Source organism: Sinocyclocheilus anshuiensis, unplaced genomic scaffold, assembly GCF_001515605.1.
Source record: "Sinocyclocheilus anshuiensis isolate Anshui unplaced genomic scaffold, SAMN03320099.WGS_v1.1 scaffold460, whole genome shotgun sequence".
Lineage (NCBI taxonomy): Eukaryota > Metazoa > Chordata > Actinopteri > Cypriniformes > Cyprinidae > Sinocyclocheilus > Sinocyclocheilus anshuiensis.
Genome location: NW_015554101.1, coordinates 815,475 through 830,855, shown reverse-complemented (window position 1 = coordinate 830,855; position 15,381 = coordinate 815,475). Strand labels below are relative to the sequence as shown.

Sequence of the window (15,381 nt, the reverse complement as noted above, 5' to 3'; positions counted from 1 at the left end):
GGTCTCGTGTTGTTTCCACCAGCGCGGCAATCTTTTTTCATCACTAATTGATGGATGTCTAAAATATAAAAATAAGGAGAAGGCTAAAACAGGCCCGAGGCCCTGCCCGCGTCTGAACTATGATGTAAAAATTGTCCCGAAGCCCAGCCCAAGGGGCGTAAAAAAGTCGAGGCCCATCGGGCCCGGGCTGAAATGCAGGGCTCTAGCTCTGATCTGGCACACAGAAAACGATTTGACTGAAAATGTATCAGAAGAGATGAAAGAAAGATAGTGGTCATCTGCGCAATTCGGAAAAAGAGGCGGCTTTTCTGCATTAGGTATGTTTTTTTTTCTTTTTTTTTTCTTTTTTTTAGTCTTTGTACAGCAGTTTGAGTTCATTCTAAATTAATTTCACAAAATTGGGTGTTATTTATGGGGAGTAGAATTATTTATTTATTTCAATTAATGTAATCGATTAGATATCATAATATTTAGGCTATATTATTATAAATCAGGTTGGTTTGTATTGCTGACGTAATATGTAAATGATATGCGTGCAGCCCGCGAGACTTGCACTTGGACCATAGTGCGGCCCGGTGGAAAAAAAGGTTGAGAACCACTGTTCTAAGTGATTGGATCCCAACAGCACACCCACTTTTCCCATTCCAAACATAGCTTCCTGTGATCAATAAGAGTCATGCAGGCAGTGGTTTAACAATTTGTCTATTGGAAACACACTCCAACATGTAATCAATCACCCCCTTTAGAGCGATTCCACTTTTTCCTTTCTCATGCCTATATTTTATGTCTGTCAAACCACATATCTCTCTTTGCCTTTCCTCAGCCATTCTCATCTTTCCTTAGTAGCACCCCACATCACAGTAGAAGTATAAACATATGTTTGGAGGTTAAGGAGGCATTTTTGCCCCTCGTTTTTCCTCTATTAGCTCCAGCTGTCTATTACAGCCATAGCTGTTTTTCTTTGGTTGTTGCATTTTTAACCACCCTGTGGTGCAGCTCTCATCAATGCCTATTGATTTAAACGGCTTTTTTTGTCATTGCTGCCTAGGGAGGAAGAGGCAGGGTGGCACAGGGAGAGAGAAACAGAGGAAAGGGACTGCTCTTTTGCACAGGACAGGGTTGAAGGCTACTGCTACTTTGGATTCTCATGCTTCTCTCTCGACAGGACTAACGGATGGTGTATAGAAGCACACGGATCTCCCAGAATGACGAGTGCTGCACCTGCCCGGAAACCGTACCGAAAGGCACCTCCGCAGCACCGTGAGGCGCGCCACACTGTGCCAGTATTTCGAGAGGATGTTAGCGGGAGTGCCTTGCCATCCGCCAACCTTGCGCCATCAGCCCAGCCTGACCCCTGCCAGGTAATTTTCCCCCGAAATCATGCACCTATTTTGCAGCGTACCCGGTTTACAGGCCCTTACCCACAATGCCCTGAGAGACCCGTGTGGTCGCAAGCGTCTGACAGCGAGCTTGATGTCTCGAGCCTGTCTAGCTTGGAGCTCAGTGTCCTCCCCCCACCACGGATCTTCAGCCACGGTTCTTTTGGCGTAAGACTTCCTCCTAAGCATCACCGACATCAAAGAATGAACCGCTTTATAAGTCGTAGCGATGATCTACTGGCGCTCTCTGCTGACGATGATCTCGCTTCCTCGGAAAGCTCCCAACATTGCATCCCAGGCAGTTCCCCGTCACACTCCACTAGGAGTGTGGAGCGCTTCTTGGTCTTCAAAGAGAAAGCAGAGATACTTGCACCCAAAGAAGAGCAGCGTCCACCCCATGCAGCGCCTCTGCTGCATGCCCATCCACCCAAGGGCATCCTCAAGCAGTCTCATCAGTTGGGAGTCTACTCTTCTGACAGTCTGCGCAAGTCTAAGTCGGCAGAGATGCTAGCCCAGGCGAGAAGTCGTGGACGCAGCAGGAATCCCAAAAGTATGTCCTTGGATAGGGAGAAGGGCGTACGAGCCTCTCCCACGGGACGTGCTACTTCCACATCGTCTACATCTCCCAGCTCTATGCCACCGGAATGGAAGATGCAGCTTCTTGAGGAAAAGATCAAATTTTCCCAATTTCTGGACGAAATCACCTACCGGGTCCTCAGCCCGGCTAGTCTAAAGATGCTGCGAGGGAACCTTCCAGAGCCAGCAGTGTCTTCAAAAGGGAGCCAAATCAAGCAGCACAACAATCCCCAACAATATGAATCCAAGGACCGTCATGGCAAAAAGCAAGAGAGGAGCCGACTTTGGGACGAGTGGGCCTCCCAGCATAGCAGAGCCAGCAGGAAATCAAGGGAGGCAAGACCCAAGACATGGCACATCTCAGAGGACAGTCCAGAGGGAGCGTCAGAAAAGCAACACGTAGATCCTCATCGTGAAGGGGCCCGTTCCAAAACCGAAGGCCCAATTTATAGCCAGGTGGGGGGCAGTGATGATTTCGAATGGGATGATAGGACTCCACGGGGGGTTCAACACCAGCCTCAACCCCACCAGTTACCCCATATAGAAAGCAGAGCCGTGCAAAAGGACAATACAGATAAATCAGGGCTGCCAAAGGCTGAGATTCCCATCATTCGTTTGGAGGGTGAGAAAACACCTTTATCACAAGTGACTCCCTTTTTTATATTATCACAGATCAAGGTATGTCATTGACAACATTTTTGACTTTACCCCTTCCTCATATACAATCCACTCTTGCATTGAAGAAACTATACCAAATTTCATGCCTTTAAAACAGTTGTGCCTGAATACTCTTGCAATATTCTTTCAGAGATGAACTAAATATTGTAGGAATGGTTTACTTAAAAATTAAAACTTATTTACTCATCCTCATGTTTATTCACAGACTTACTTCTGTGATGCATTTTGAAGATTGTTGACACTGCTTGTTCGATACAACAAAAGTGGACAGTGACTAAGGGCTGTCAAGATCTAATAGGCACCATAAAAGTAGTCCATATGACCTGTGCACTGTATTTTAAATGTTCTGAAGTCATAAAATAATTGGTGTATTTCTCAAATGTTATTTGCAGTTGAATAAAAAGTTCTTGCTAGGATATGCATAAGAATGAATGGCATTTGCCATCATTATGTCATACCTCATGTGACTTTTCCATGTGGAAAGTTTGAATATTGGCGTACGCAAATGAGATTTGAGATCTATGGAGAATGCTCAGTGGCTGAAGCGTTAAGAGTATGGCTTCAAAGCACATGGAATAGTGCATAAATGTTATAGATTGCTTTTATGTTTGTTTTTTTTTGCCCATTTTGAAGCTTGGCAGCCTCTAGTCACAGTGTTTTAATTGTATGGAAGAGCAGCTCAGATAGTCTTCAGAATATCTTATTTTGTAATCCACAATGGAAAGTCTTGTAGGTTTGGAATGATTTAATAGTAGAATATGATCAGGAATTTTGGGGTTACGTTTCCTATATTGAATCAGTGCCATGACATGTATCCTCATCTCACTGTTCCAATGTTTACTGAGGATATTTTGCTCTAAAAATGAGCATTTACTGAAGTTTACTGATAACCAGTTTTCACTTCTGAAACAGTTTTTCATGAGAGATTTTTATCCACCAACAAGCAAATACATAACTAGTGTTTAAACAAACAGAGTTGTTTGCAAGCTTTCTCTGCATTAGACAAATGTAAAAAAATAAAAATCACCATTTTCTGCTCTGTGGGATATGCTGGCATAAAAAAAAAACAGGTTGTCAGACCGATTTCATAGCTTCACTAGGCATGTGCATATTGACCTGTTTGGCAGAAACACGCAGAGTATGATGTTTCCACTTTTTTATTGCAATTATTAAATGAATTAACCAACACATACAGGTAATTTATAAATCTGTAATATTTCATTGATACATTCCATAATAGAGATTATTGATTGAATGTCTACTTAACATTTAGAAGTCACAAAAGACTATCCATCAAAACAACTGTTTCCTATGTGTGCGATTATACGAAACTGCTTTATCTCTTGCTAGAACACTGTTTTAGGTTGCTCTGACATTTCGAAATATTTTTTCAGCCACACGTAAGATCAGCTCAGATTCAAGTATTGAGCAAATGTTATTTTTGCCCTCTTGGTATAAAAGACAAATATACAGCAGTGTGGGTATTAAGGATATGTGAAATATTTATTGGACTATACAACTCTCTGATTCCTCTAATACTCAGTATTTATGTGTAAGACGATATATTCAGTTTGCACATACTTAATGCATGTTCTTTCTTACAGGAGTCCTTATCAGATGCCGACAGGATCAAGTAAGTTGATTTTATTCCCATCATTGTGATGTTTTAATTTTTAGTCTTCACAAATGTTGCAGACATGGATTGGCAGTGTGTCATTTCTTTGTTTCAATACTCAGATTTGTTCTAGAAGCCTTGTATTATTTATGACATGCACTGAAGTGTTAAAGTGTTAGGTGGCATTAGCCATCTAATCTGACCCTAAAGCTGATTATTCATTGGCTCTTGCCATTGTATGGCACGGTTGGCCAAGAGCCAATTAGGAGAGGAGATGCCTGTATGACATCACCAGCTGATTAGCCCAGAAACTCCAGAAGGATAGGGTGAGTCTCAGGCTTATGATCAGTCAGAAGCTGGGTGACTGTCAGAATATCAAGCCATTAGGTCTTGTGATTAGAAAAAGTGCCCACCTTTTAATGACACCAGGCATCCTCTCTTTTACCCACTACACCTCAGGTGCTCACTAGGGTACTAGGTCGAATTCACTTTGATCAGAGACATCTCGCCTTCTTTCCAGGCTTACAGGGATTCTAAGGCTTTTAGGCTCCAACACCAACCAGCAGGTGCAACTAGTAACTAGTGATGCGGTTCTGCTTTCAACCCAAGGCCTCCCATTACCTCTGCTCCATTTTTTCATGTACTGCATTAGCTTTTATGTTCTCTTCCTTGCCTGTGTTCCCTTTGTTGCTGCTTTTCTCCCATTGAAATCAATGTGTTAAAGTCAGCACCTTAGATCTGGTGTAGCTTAAAAGTTATTCTCATTTTTAAGCTGTTCTTCAAGTTGCCACTCTTCAACATCAATACAAAGGTGGTGCTTTTGAGAATACTAAAGTACATTTGGTCAAAAACGACTAGTTGGTTACCTTTTTTTAAGATCTCTTTTTTTTTTTGCCATTATTGGCATTGCTGGATGGGACAGTAGAAAAAATGTAGGAGAGAGTGGGAAGGGACTGAAAAGTATCACAAGTATCACACACTTGGTTCATCCCAGTTGCAACTTCAACTGCAAGGCTTTTGGCTCAAAACTAAATTAATTAACTAATTGGAAGAAAGCCTTGATTAATTTGTTTTCATGATTGAAGGGATAGTTCACCTTCAGTTGGTCCCCATTGACTTGCATAGTGTTTTTTTTCCATACTATGGAATCAATGGGGACCAGCAACTGAAGGTGAACTATCCCTTTAACTGACCTATATTGGATGGGCAGAGTAAAGCAGAATGCAGAAGGCACAAGACATTATTAACATGATACAGTCAAGTGCATTAAAATGGTCATAACTTTTCAGACAGGGTTTCACCCTGTGAACTGTCTAACAGTTAAGCCACAGTAAAAAAAAATAATATTTAGTTAAACCATTGCAATCCATCCCAGATTACTCACATGTAGGATTGACAGGAGCCTAACAGAGCTGAGTCTGACTCATTGTTCCCTTCACCATCTCGTTCATGTGATGCCAGGCGGAAGCATGCAGGTCGTGGTCGGGCAGGCGGCGTTATTGATTGGCCTAGTTGTCTGTTTGATGGGTGGAGAGAACTGGACGGTGGATGTAGTCTGAATATGGGTTTCTCCATCATGTGTTTCCAACCCCCTCAGGGTGGAAATCTGGAATGAATTGTTTAAGCTTTCTGTAAATCACAAAACAAAAAGCACTGTGAGTCTGATATAATGTACTTTTTAGTGTTCTCCAATAATCCATGACACACACAAGATTGCCTGTGGATTTGTTTACTTAAACGAGGAGTCATCTCAATTATCACCAGTAAAGTATGGAGTGCCACTTTCAAGCTGTTTCATGGCACTCAGCGGGTGTTGCATGTGTCCGTCCAAAAGAAGTTAAAAGCTAAAAAAAGTGTCTCACACGGCTCCGGGGGGTGAACAAAGGCCTTTTGTAGCGAATCGATGCGTTTTTGTAAGAAAAATATCCATATTCAAAACGTAATAATCACTTTAATGTAAATATATACCATTCACAAATCTTGTGTGTATTTTTTTTTTAATTGGATTGAACTATTTTGATACTTTTCAGTGTTGAATGAGATCTTGTCAACAGTTCTCTCATTTTGTCTGCCATCTTCTATATATATATATGTTTTTACACTGGGCTTTTCACTAGGGCTGTGACGGTCGCCGTGACAACCGCGGTTGTCTACTGCCACCGGCGGTAGTGCACGTGACGTCACGCACTCTGTAACAAGCATAATATGAAGTTTTGTATACAAGTGTAATAACAGTAATAGTTGCAAATTATTTTATTTAGACCATAAGTCTATGGTAATTCACAAATTACCTCAAACGCCATACACAGCGTTTCCTTTAGATTGGCAGGTTTGAGCACAGGAAAATACAGTTTATTCTGCATTCAGCAAATTAATTTTGTGTTGAGCGATGGACCTTGTTGGGAAACCAAATATTACATCGCCGATCTGGAGCCATCTACATTCATGTCACCCATCCGCGTTTGTACAAGTGTCTTCAAGTTCCCGTGATCGCAAACGCCTGGCTGGTCAGGTTTGGTGAGGCTTTCTCCAAACTGGCCAAATACAAACGAGACAGCGATAAATGAAAGATGTTAACAAGAAATGTGGCAACGATTCCTATTTCAAAGAGAGCGCGTGCAGATAAGGAGTTAATGCGCCGCTTGCTTGGTGGCGGAACAGTGAACCGTGTCTACACCGGACACGACACCGCCGCGTCGCAACAGATTGAGTCTGTCTAGTGTCTACACAGGACATTTGAACTCTGTGTCAGTACTTCATAAATATTACGAGGCAGTTTACTGGCGCGGATTTGTCATGTCGCGTCGTGCCGTATCCAGTGTAGCATTACTGATTATAACAAGAGTTTTATAGTATTTTGTCGCGCCGTAGGAGAACAGTACCGTTTCCGCACTTGCTTGACTTGCGCCTGGCGCTGAAGTGAAGAGGAGCGTGTCTGAAACGTATCCCGTTCTCAGTCGTTCTGCGACTGAATAAAAGCACTTCGTCAAGAGAAAAAGTGACAGAAGCAGCAGTTGTGAGTGGGGTGGCCAACCCTAGCCCCCACCCCTGCGTTAATTGCGTTAAATATTTTTAACGCGTTAAACTGAAAAAATGTATCGCCTGCGTTAACGCGCTAATTTTTACACCACTAATAAATAAATATATATACTGTATGTATATATATATATATATATTATACATAAATTATATATATAATTAATATTAATTATATATAGGCCTATATATATTTATATCAACACCGCGCCACCGGCGGTAGTTGGTCCATTACCACCGCGGTGGTAAAAATCTGCCACCGTCACAGCCCTACTTTTCACAATGGATTCTAATGCTGCGTTCCATTTGTACTCGGAAGTTGGAAATTCCTAGTTCCCAGTAGGAACTTTGAACTGGAACGCCCTCCCAAGTCAGAGTTCCAACTCAGAATCTTGGAGGAATCGCAACAGCTCCAACTTCAGAATCCAATATGGCTGCTCGGTGCAATTAGAGGCAATTAGAGGTTGTTTTAATCGACTGGTATTGCTAACAATGGACACGTCTATCTTTGTTTTTTGAGTTGGGTGTGACGTCATTCCCAGTGCTAGCATCGTAATTCTGAGGTAAATGCAAAAAATATAATTATTTTTATTACAGCATAATACTGCTTTCACCGAAATAGATACGTGTGATATTTGGCCAAAAATCTTCCTTTTGGAAAAGGCTTCACATTGCCTATTGCTGCAGCTCAGTAGATTTTAGAACTGGTCAAAATATTTATGTCTGCTTTTTAGCTTGCATAGAACAGTGAGGCATAATTTTCCTGATTCAGTGATGAAATATTTGCCTTCTTGGGGATGCAAAACAAGAGGAACTTCCAGTCCAAGTCTAACAAGCGTTAAGCCCAGTCTGCATGTGATTGAAAAGGCTTTTCCTGGTCCTTTGAAATGGTTGTATATTGCATGTGCATGTATCATTTCTAGGGATGCACTGATATAAATGCATTTATATTTATATGATTGTTGATCATTTTAATATGGCTGACAGTCAACTATATATATTATAAATCTAATTTGCATTGATTTATAATCCAGATTTTATAAGCATTTATTCTGTTGTGTTCAAAAGAGACACATAATGGTAATGTGGGTGAGAAATAAAGCTTTGCACATCTCCATTGCAAGATTCATAGGGCTTGTGTTGAAATGAATCGTGCCATAGTTCCTGTCAACCAATTCTGACACGTCTGTTCATTTTAGGATTCTCAGAGCCATTTACAATTATATTGGTTTGTATGTGAACACTCCATATAAACACTCTCCAGTTTCACTCTATTTTCATATTTACATAATTCAATTTGGCTGTTTCACTGAGAAACAGTTTATATAGATGGAGCTGTTGCAACTGTGCCATGTGATCCAAGACTATTTGACACAAAACACTGACAATCTTACTATCCGACTATCCATAACATACATTTTTTAAATAAAACATACACTACCATTCAAAAGTTTAAGATTATTCAAATGTTTTTTGAAAGAAATCTTTTACATCTCTTAATCGCTCAGGCTGGATTTATTTGATACTCCCAAAACAATTTTAAACATTTTCTATTTTAATATAGCCTATTTGAAATGTAATTTATTGTAAATGTAAAATGTAATTTATTCCTATGATGTAAAAGCTGACAGTGTTATATGATCCTTCAGAAATCATTCGTGTCTGCTGATATGGTGACCAAAAACATTTCAGTGTTCACTTTGAAAATAGTTGTGCTTCTTAATGTTTTTGTGAAAAAATGTGGGATACATTTTCCTATTCTTTGATGAAAAAAAAATTCAAACAACTAACATTTATTTGAAATTAAAATCTTTTGTAACAATCCAAAAGGCTTTGTCACTTTTGATCAATTTATCCATCCTTGCTGAATAAAATGATTAATTTGAATGGTATATACATGTATATGTATGTACATTTAAACATTTCACCACGCAGTCGAATCAATGTATGTCAAATTAATACTATTTGTTGAAGAGCTTATGCAGCATTTTTTTTTATTATACTGAAAATATAAGCCTTGAAATTATCTGTCTTGGTCTATAAATATGCAAAAAATTTAAAAAACAGGAAGGGGGCCAACACTTTTTCATCCTTTGCATCCTTACTAATTTCCCTTTTCACAATCTGTTTTTCTGTTTGCTTTTTTTCCCACTAACTTCTTGGCTCGTGGTTGAGAATCTAACCTTGAAAGAGATAAAGCCGCTTTTCTACATTGCCTGAAAGCAACATATGCACATTCCGGAAAGTGTGACCGACAATTGCGGAAACCTTTTTCCTCACTGAAAGCAGTATGTGATGGTTCTCAATTAAATGAAGTGGGGGATTTTCTCAACAGATGTTAGGGTTTGCACACAAAAACCCACAATGTGTGTGTGAGCGTGAGCGTGCCTCACACATTTCATTTAGCATCCTTTATGGCAGATGAATAATGAAAAAAATATGCCAGTCATAGTAGGCTGGATGATTTCATGTGTTTTTTTTGCTTCAGAAGTGCTTTGGGGAATGTGCAGCATGTCTCTTAAAAGCACATGCTTTGCTTTTTACAGTTATCTACTTTGTTCTTTTGCTCCATTTGTGCTCTAAACATGTGATTATGCAAGCAGGCGATTTGCCACTAAAAAGAGTTACATTGGTGTATTTATAGCTTAAAACCCCTGCCCCCTTCTAGGTCTATAGCATGAATCATTGATGTTCCTGTTTCTCTGCTTTGCTGTTGCTTTCAGCGGTGTCACATTGGCAGGTGTATGAGTATGAGTATTGGTCTGGACGTGTGTTTTGAGTGCTGCTCTCTGTGCTTCCTTCACTCTGAACTGTGAAAGAAACTGGAAAAGCACAGAAAAGGAAAAGGTGTCTCAGGAGCCCGTCAATGAAAGATTTGATGTCTGTGAGCTATTGGATGTTACAATCCTTCATTCATGTGTTATATAGCACTTGAGCTGCTGTGTGGAATTTGATTCCCAGTAGTCTGTCTGTTATCACTCCGTCTGATGACACAGTGACGGAGACTTGCAACAGGGGCCCTCCTTTTTGCCACCATTTGTTGTGTTTCCTCTTTTCTCTTGAGATACATTTAACCATTTCATCAGCTGTCACTATTTGCATTATAAATGCCTTTATTTCTTTTCACATGAAAATGAAAGACACATTAAACATTAAAGAATAATATCTTGTAGTGATTAACCTAAATGAAACACCTGAAACTGAGAAATTAAAGGGATAGTTCACCCAAAAATGAAAATTCTGTCATTAATTACTCACCCTCATGTCGTTCCAAACCTGTAAGACTCTGGTTCATCTTCGGAACAGAAATTAAGATATTTCTGATGGAATCTGAGAGCTCTCTGACCCTCCATAGACAGCAAGGATATTACCACGATCAACGCACAGAAACGTAGCAAGGACATTGGTAAAATAGTCCATGTGACATCAGGGGTTCAACCGTAATTTTACGAAGCTACAAGAATACTTTTTGTGCGACAAGAAAACAATAACAACAATTTATTCAGCAGTTCTTCTCCTCGAGTTACTGTCTTCCGCCAACTGAACATGATTACCTTTTGTAAATATTGTGTGCACTAAATATACACTGATGCAGTCAAAACGCATTATCGGAGAAGCGCTAATTAACCAACAATGATTTTGGCCCTTCAAAAATATTTAGAAACCGAAAAGTTAATCCAAATATTTTCGGTTGCTGAAACTTCGGCGCATATATCTTGACAATGATTAGTAAGCCCAGCTTTCTGTTGCTCTGTACACACTGCGCTCATGCAAAAACGAATACTCAGTGCAATGTACTGTCCAACATACCGTTGCTTGCTCAGTTCTTTTTAATTAAACCGTAAAAAAATTGGTTTGCAAATTAGACTGACTTGAAAATAGGAGTCACTGGTCTGAATCATTAACTGAATCAATCAGGCTTCTCACTACCTCAGTGAATATCTCAGATGACTCACTTGTTCAGTGAACCACAGGTTATTATGTCTGACTCAAAATAGACTCAAAATGTTATTTTTAATGGTAAATATGCAATTTTGTATGATTTGTAAAAGTCCTGTTGTTCACTAGTGGCTGAGGCTTGTAAGGTGTCTGAGTATATTTGAGTCTTGCAGCCCATTCGTAAGAAAAATGGTTCTAAACAGTACTAAATTAAGATTATTTGGCTTGTGACAATAACACAGAACCCTTTGTGGTGCTAAATAGAACCCTTTTCCATAGGGTTCCATAAAGAACCATGCTTTGAAAGTGCTATATAGGACCTTATTAGGTATAAAGAATATAAAAAAAAAAAAGGTTTATTTTCATTTATAATTTCATTATTGACATTCAAGCTGGATACATTATTAAATGACCATTGACTATGAACATGAATAAAGAAGTAAACACAAAATAGAATCAGAAGACAGATGTAATGAAGTCCAAGTTCCACGGGAATATCGTCACAATCCTCTACAATGCCTTTAAGTCCATGATTATGTGTGTATTTTGAGTGACAGGTTCTCTCTTCAGATGATGAGGTTGGTAGGATGTGACAGCATCTGGGTAGAAATACACTATGATTGAGTTTAGAGTTACTGTGTGTCTCGTCCAGTTGTTTATGGAGTCCAAAAATAGTATAAAAAAAATAGTAGTCCAAAAATAGTATGTGAGCCCTTCACAATGATACAAGAAAAAAAGTGTAGCAAACCAGTTACAACTTTACAACTTTAAAGTTAAGATATTTAAGACATTTTAATAATTCAATCTTTTATGTTGAGAGTGTGTTTACAGTCTGTAGTTGGATGGCTGAGTTTCTAATAAGTACTAATTTCAGCAAAAAACAGTTCTGCAGGAATCATTCTATGATTCTGTACTGATATACATGTAAAGAACCATCTACTTAATTGTTTTTTTTTTTTTTTTTTTTTTTTAGTGCAGACTGTGGCAAACTGCCCTGAATGTTCAAGCTTGTCTAAACTCTCATCCTTACACCACAGTTTAATTACTCTTTTGTGCTTTCAGGCATCAGGAATTATAAACGCCCTGCTGCTCAGGCTTTCGCTGGTCCTGATAAGATTCTTCATTTTGTTTTAAGCTCTTGATAGAATTGTTATAAGAACAGGTTTAATTGTAAGACTTGAAGTTGTGATTAGCTACGTGGTTTATTGACCCAATGTTTCCAAAAAATGACTGCTATCAAGTTTTGTGCTTTTCTTTGTGCAATTAAGCAAATTAACTTGATAGAAGATGCCGCCAGATTACTTTTAAGCAATAGCTAGCATGAGTAGTTGAATTAAAATGTATTTTGCTATTTCTTTCATCCATTAGACATTATTTCATGTCTTAGATATTTTGATATAGAGACATAATAATACATCAAGTAGGTTAATGTCAAAGTAAAAAATGCCATACAAAATCTGAATAAAAAAATTAAAGGGGTGTTTGAAGGGGTGGTTTTTTTCTCTAGGCTTGATTGTGTTTATGGGGTGCAGTCTAACATGTGGTAATGCTTCGTTTAAAAAAAAAACTTATTATTTTCACATAATTTACCTTTATTCTACAAATATGTTGAATAAAGTCCCTTCCCCTTTGAATGCTCCGATGAGTTCCTGTTTTTATAAAGACCTTCCCTCAGAAATGCTCAATGGGCTCAGATTGGTTGTCTAGCCCAGTGTGTTGTGATTCGCTAAACTGCTTAGTGCAGTCCAGAAACGTCCCGCCCCTCACCTCAGAATGTGCTCCACTTGTATTGTAAACAATGACAATATTGTCAATATTGCTTATCAATTTTAGCCCAAATGAGACGCAGAGAATATTAGTGAAGAGGATCGCGCAGAACCTGTGCAAGCACAGCTCTTAATGGTATGTTTTTTGTTTGTTGTTGTCTCGTACTTTTAGATACGCTGTTATTTGTAAATGCTACTGTTTTTAATAATAAGCTTACAGTTAGCTTCTAATATACGGTTTTATCCTGATTAAAGCTTTTTTAATACAGTACGATAACTGCATGCGCGTCCATGTTTAACGATTCTCATTGCTATGTGAAAAAAAATCTGTCTCTCTATACTAGTGCTGGGCGGTATACCGGTTCATACCGAATACCGGTGTTTATTTTTCTTATGATATGAATTTTTAAAATACCGCAATACCGGTGTCGTTTAAATAATGTTCGGAACGCGTTTGAGGGGGGGGTCTCTTTTCACTGTTGCACTGTCCCGCGTCTCACACACACGAGCGCGACTTCAGCGCTAGATTTAGCAACTTTCAGATGCTTTTAGCAGCTTTTTCCCATAGAATATATATACTGACAAACCTAGCGACTTTTTTGGATAAACCTTAGCTATGATTCAGTTGGAAGATGTCGCCAGTGCTGCCCCGCGAGCGCGAGGTCTGACTCTCCCGGCGCAGTGTCTTCTCTCTCTGCGTCTGTTCTGTGCAGTGAGCGGCAGAGAAGCATCGCTTTCAGCTGGCCGTACCACAGCCGACTCGTCAATAAATGAGTACAAAACAGCGTTTCCAAGCACCTGTCTCTTACTGACTGTTTGGAATTATAAATATGAGCATAGTTTGTCTATTAATATAATGCAATTATTATTTTATTTTTTTGTTACTCAGGCAGTGCGCTGCATGAGACAAAAAAGTAATATTTAAAAAATGTCAATATGTGAAAGTAAGAGAAGAGCAGACATATGGATAAATCTGACGACGCAAGAGAGAACTCAATTCGGTCCGGTTTTCAGAGCGCACACACTGAAGCACACACACACAGAATGCGCATCTCACAGCGCGCGAGTACCCTTTCGCGTTGTATGAATGGAGAATTACACACAAAATGATGTGGAATTGTCCGTTTTGATGAGTATTCACGTAAATACAGTTGATTACGTCTTAAGTGAATGTAAACAGTAGGGAGAACGTGTATCAGTACATTGCATCCATTGCAGCCGTGCATTCGGTTTTAAAGGGACAGCAGCCTAATTTAGTTGCTCTTGTCCGAGTCATTGATGTTAATCAAGCAACAAAAGAAAGACAGAAAATCACGCACTGCTCTTGTAGTACTGCTGTAGGATAAAGACATAAAGTAAGAAGATCAAACTCGACTTTCCCGGAGAAGTGTCGCCTCTCTCGGCGTCTGTTCTGTGCAGTGAGCGGCAGAGAAGCAGCTCATTCAGTTGGCTGCACCGCAGCCGACTCATCAATAAACGAGTACAAAACAGAGTTTCCAAGCACCTGTCGCTTACTGATTGTTTGGAATTATAAATATGAGCGTAGTTCGTCTGTTAATATCACATGCACGTTTTTGTTTGTTGTTTTTTTTAGTTTGTTACTCAGACGCAGGCAGTGCGCTGCACGAGGCAAAAAAGTAATATAGCTAAAACAACCGCATAGCTCTTTAGTGTAGATGCATGTTGATTTTATCAGACGATGTCGCGATTATAAATGAGAGTGACGCCTGGTTAACATGTATTAATGGGTCGTGTTTAGTCACTATTAATGTGGAATTTTCTGCAATATTCACTCATCATGACAGTAAAATAGGGTATTCTAAGTCAATCTACTGCAGTAGCCTATTTCCTCTCTCAATCAGTAGAAAATGTGGTTTACACCCGGTCATGCATGGAAAAAATAAATACCGTCATATACCGTGAAACCGGTATAATTTTAAAAAATACCGTGATATAAATTTTTGGTCATACCGCCCACCACTAATCTATACACATAAAGTGTATAATTGGAACACAGTTTATTGGAGCTGATGATCTGAATAAGAGAGAGAGAGATGCAGAGCGTGTGCAGAGCAGGGGATGCGAGAAACAGGATTAAGAACCGCTGCTTTAGAACATTGATTTTGAAACTTGTGAATCCATTAGAACCGTTAGAAGACGTGATTAATATATGAATAGATTTTTACGTGCACCCCTAGTTTTCTTCCTCTTCTCAGCATGGCCCTTTGCTGCCTTTTCCTGAGGGCGGGGTTTATCTGGGTTTGTTAGGTCACAAACCCGGGAAGTATCTTGTTGTAGTCCCTACGAGCCAATTTTCTAGGCATTAAACTGCCAGAATTTTAAAAGACGATATCTCCGTTTGCATTGAACTTTCAGCTTCGTAACTTTGCAG

At 39.4% G+C, this 15,381-nt stretch overlaps 1 protein-coding gene across 7 annotated transcripts in view; it reads left to right on the top strand.

Annotated features, from left to right (window-relative positions):
- tjap1 (tight junction associated protein 1 (peripheral)) overlaps window positions 1-15,381 on the top strand; it is a 129,602-nt gene that overhangs the window by 80,503 nt on the left and 33,718 nt on the right. For 5 of the 7 annotated variants that reach the window (XM_016461853.1, XM_016461849.1, XM_016461851.1 and 2 more), the window contains 2 exons: window positions 1,166-1,361; window positions 4,238-4,266. In XM_016461853.1, the coding sequence (XP_016317339.1) occupies window positions 1,206-1,361; window positions 4,238-4,266 (185 nt within the window). In that variant the 5' untranslated portion in view covers window positions 1,166-1,205. The other 2 variants (XM_016461848.1, XM_016461847.1) reach the window with 1 other exon arrangement.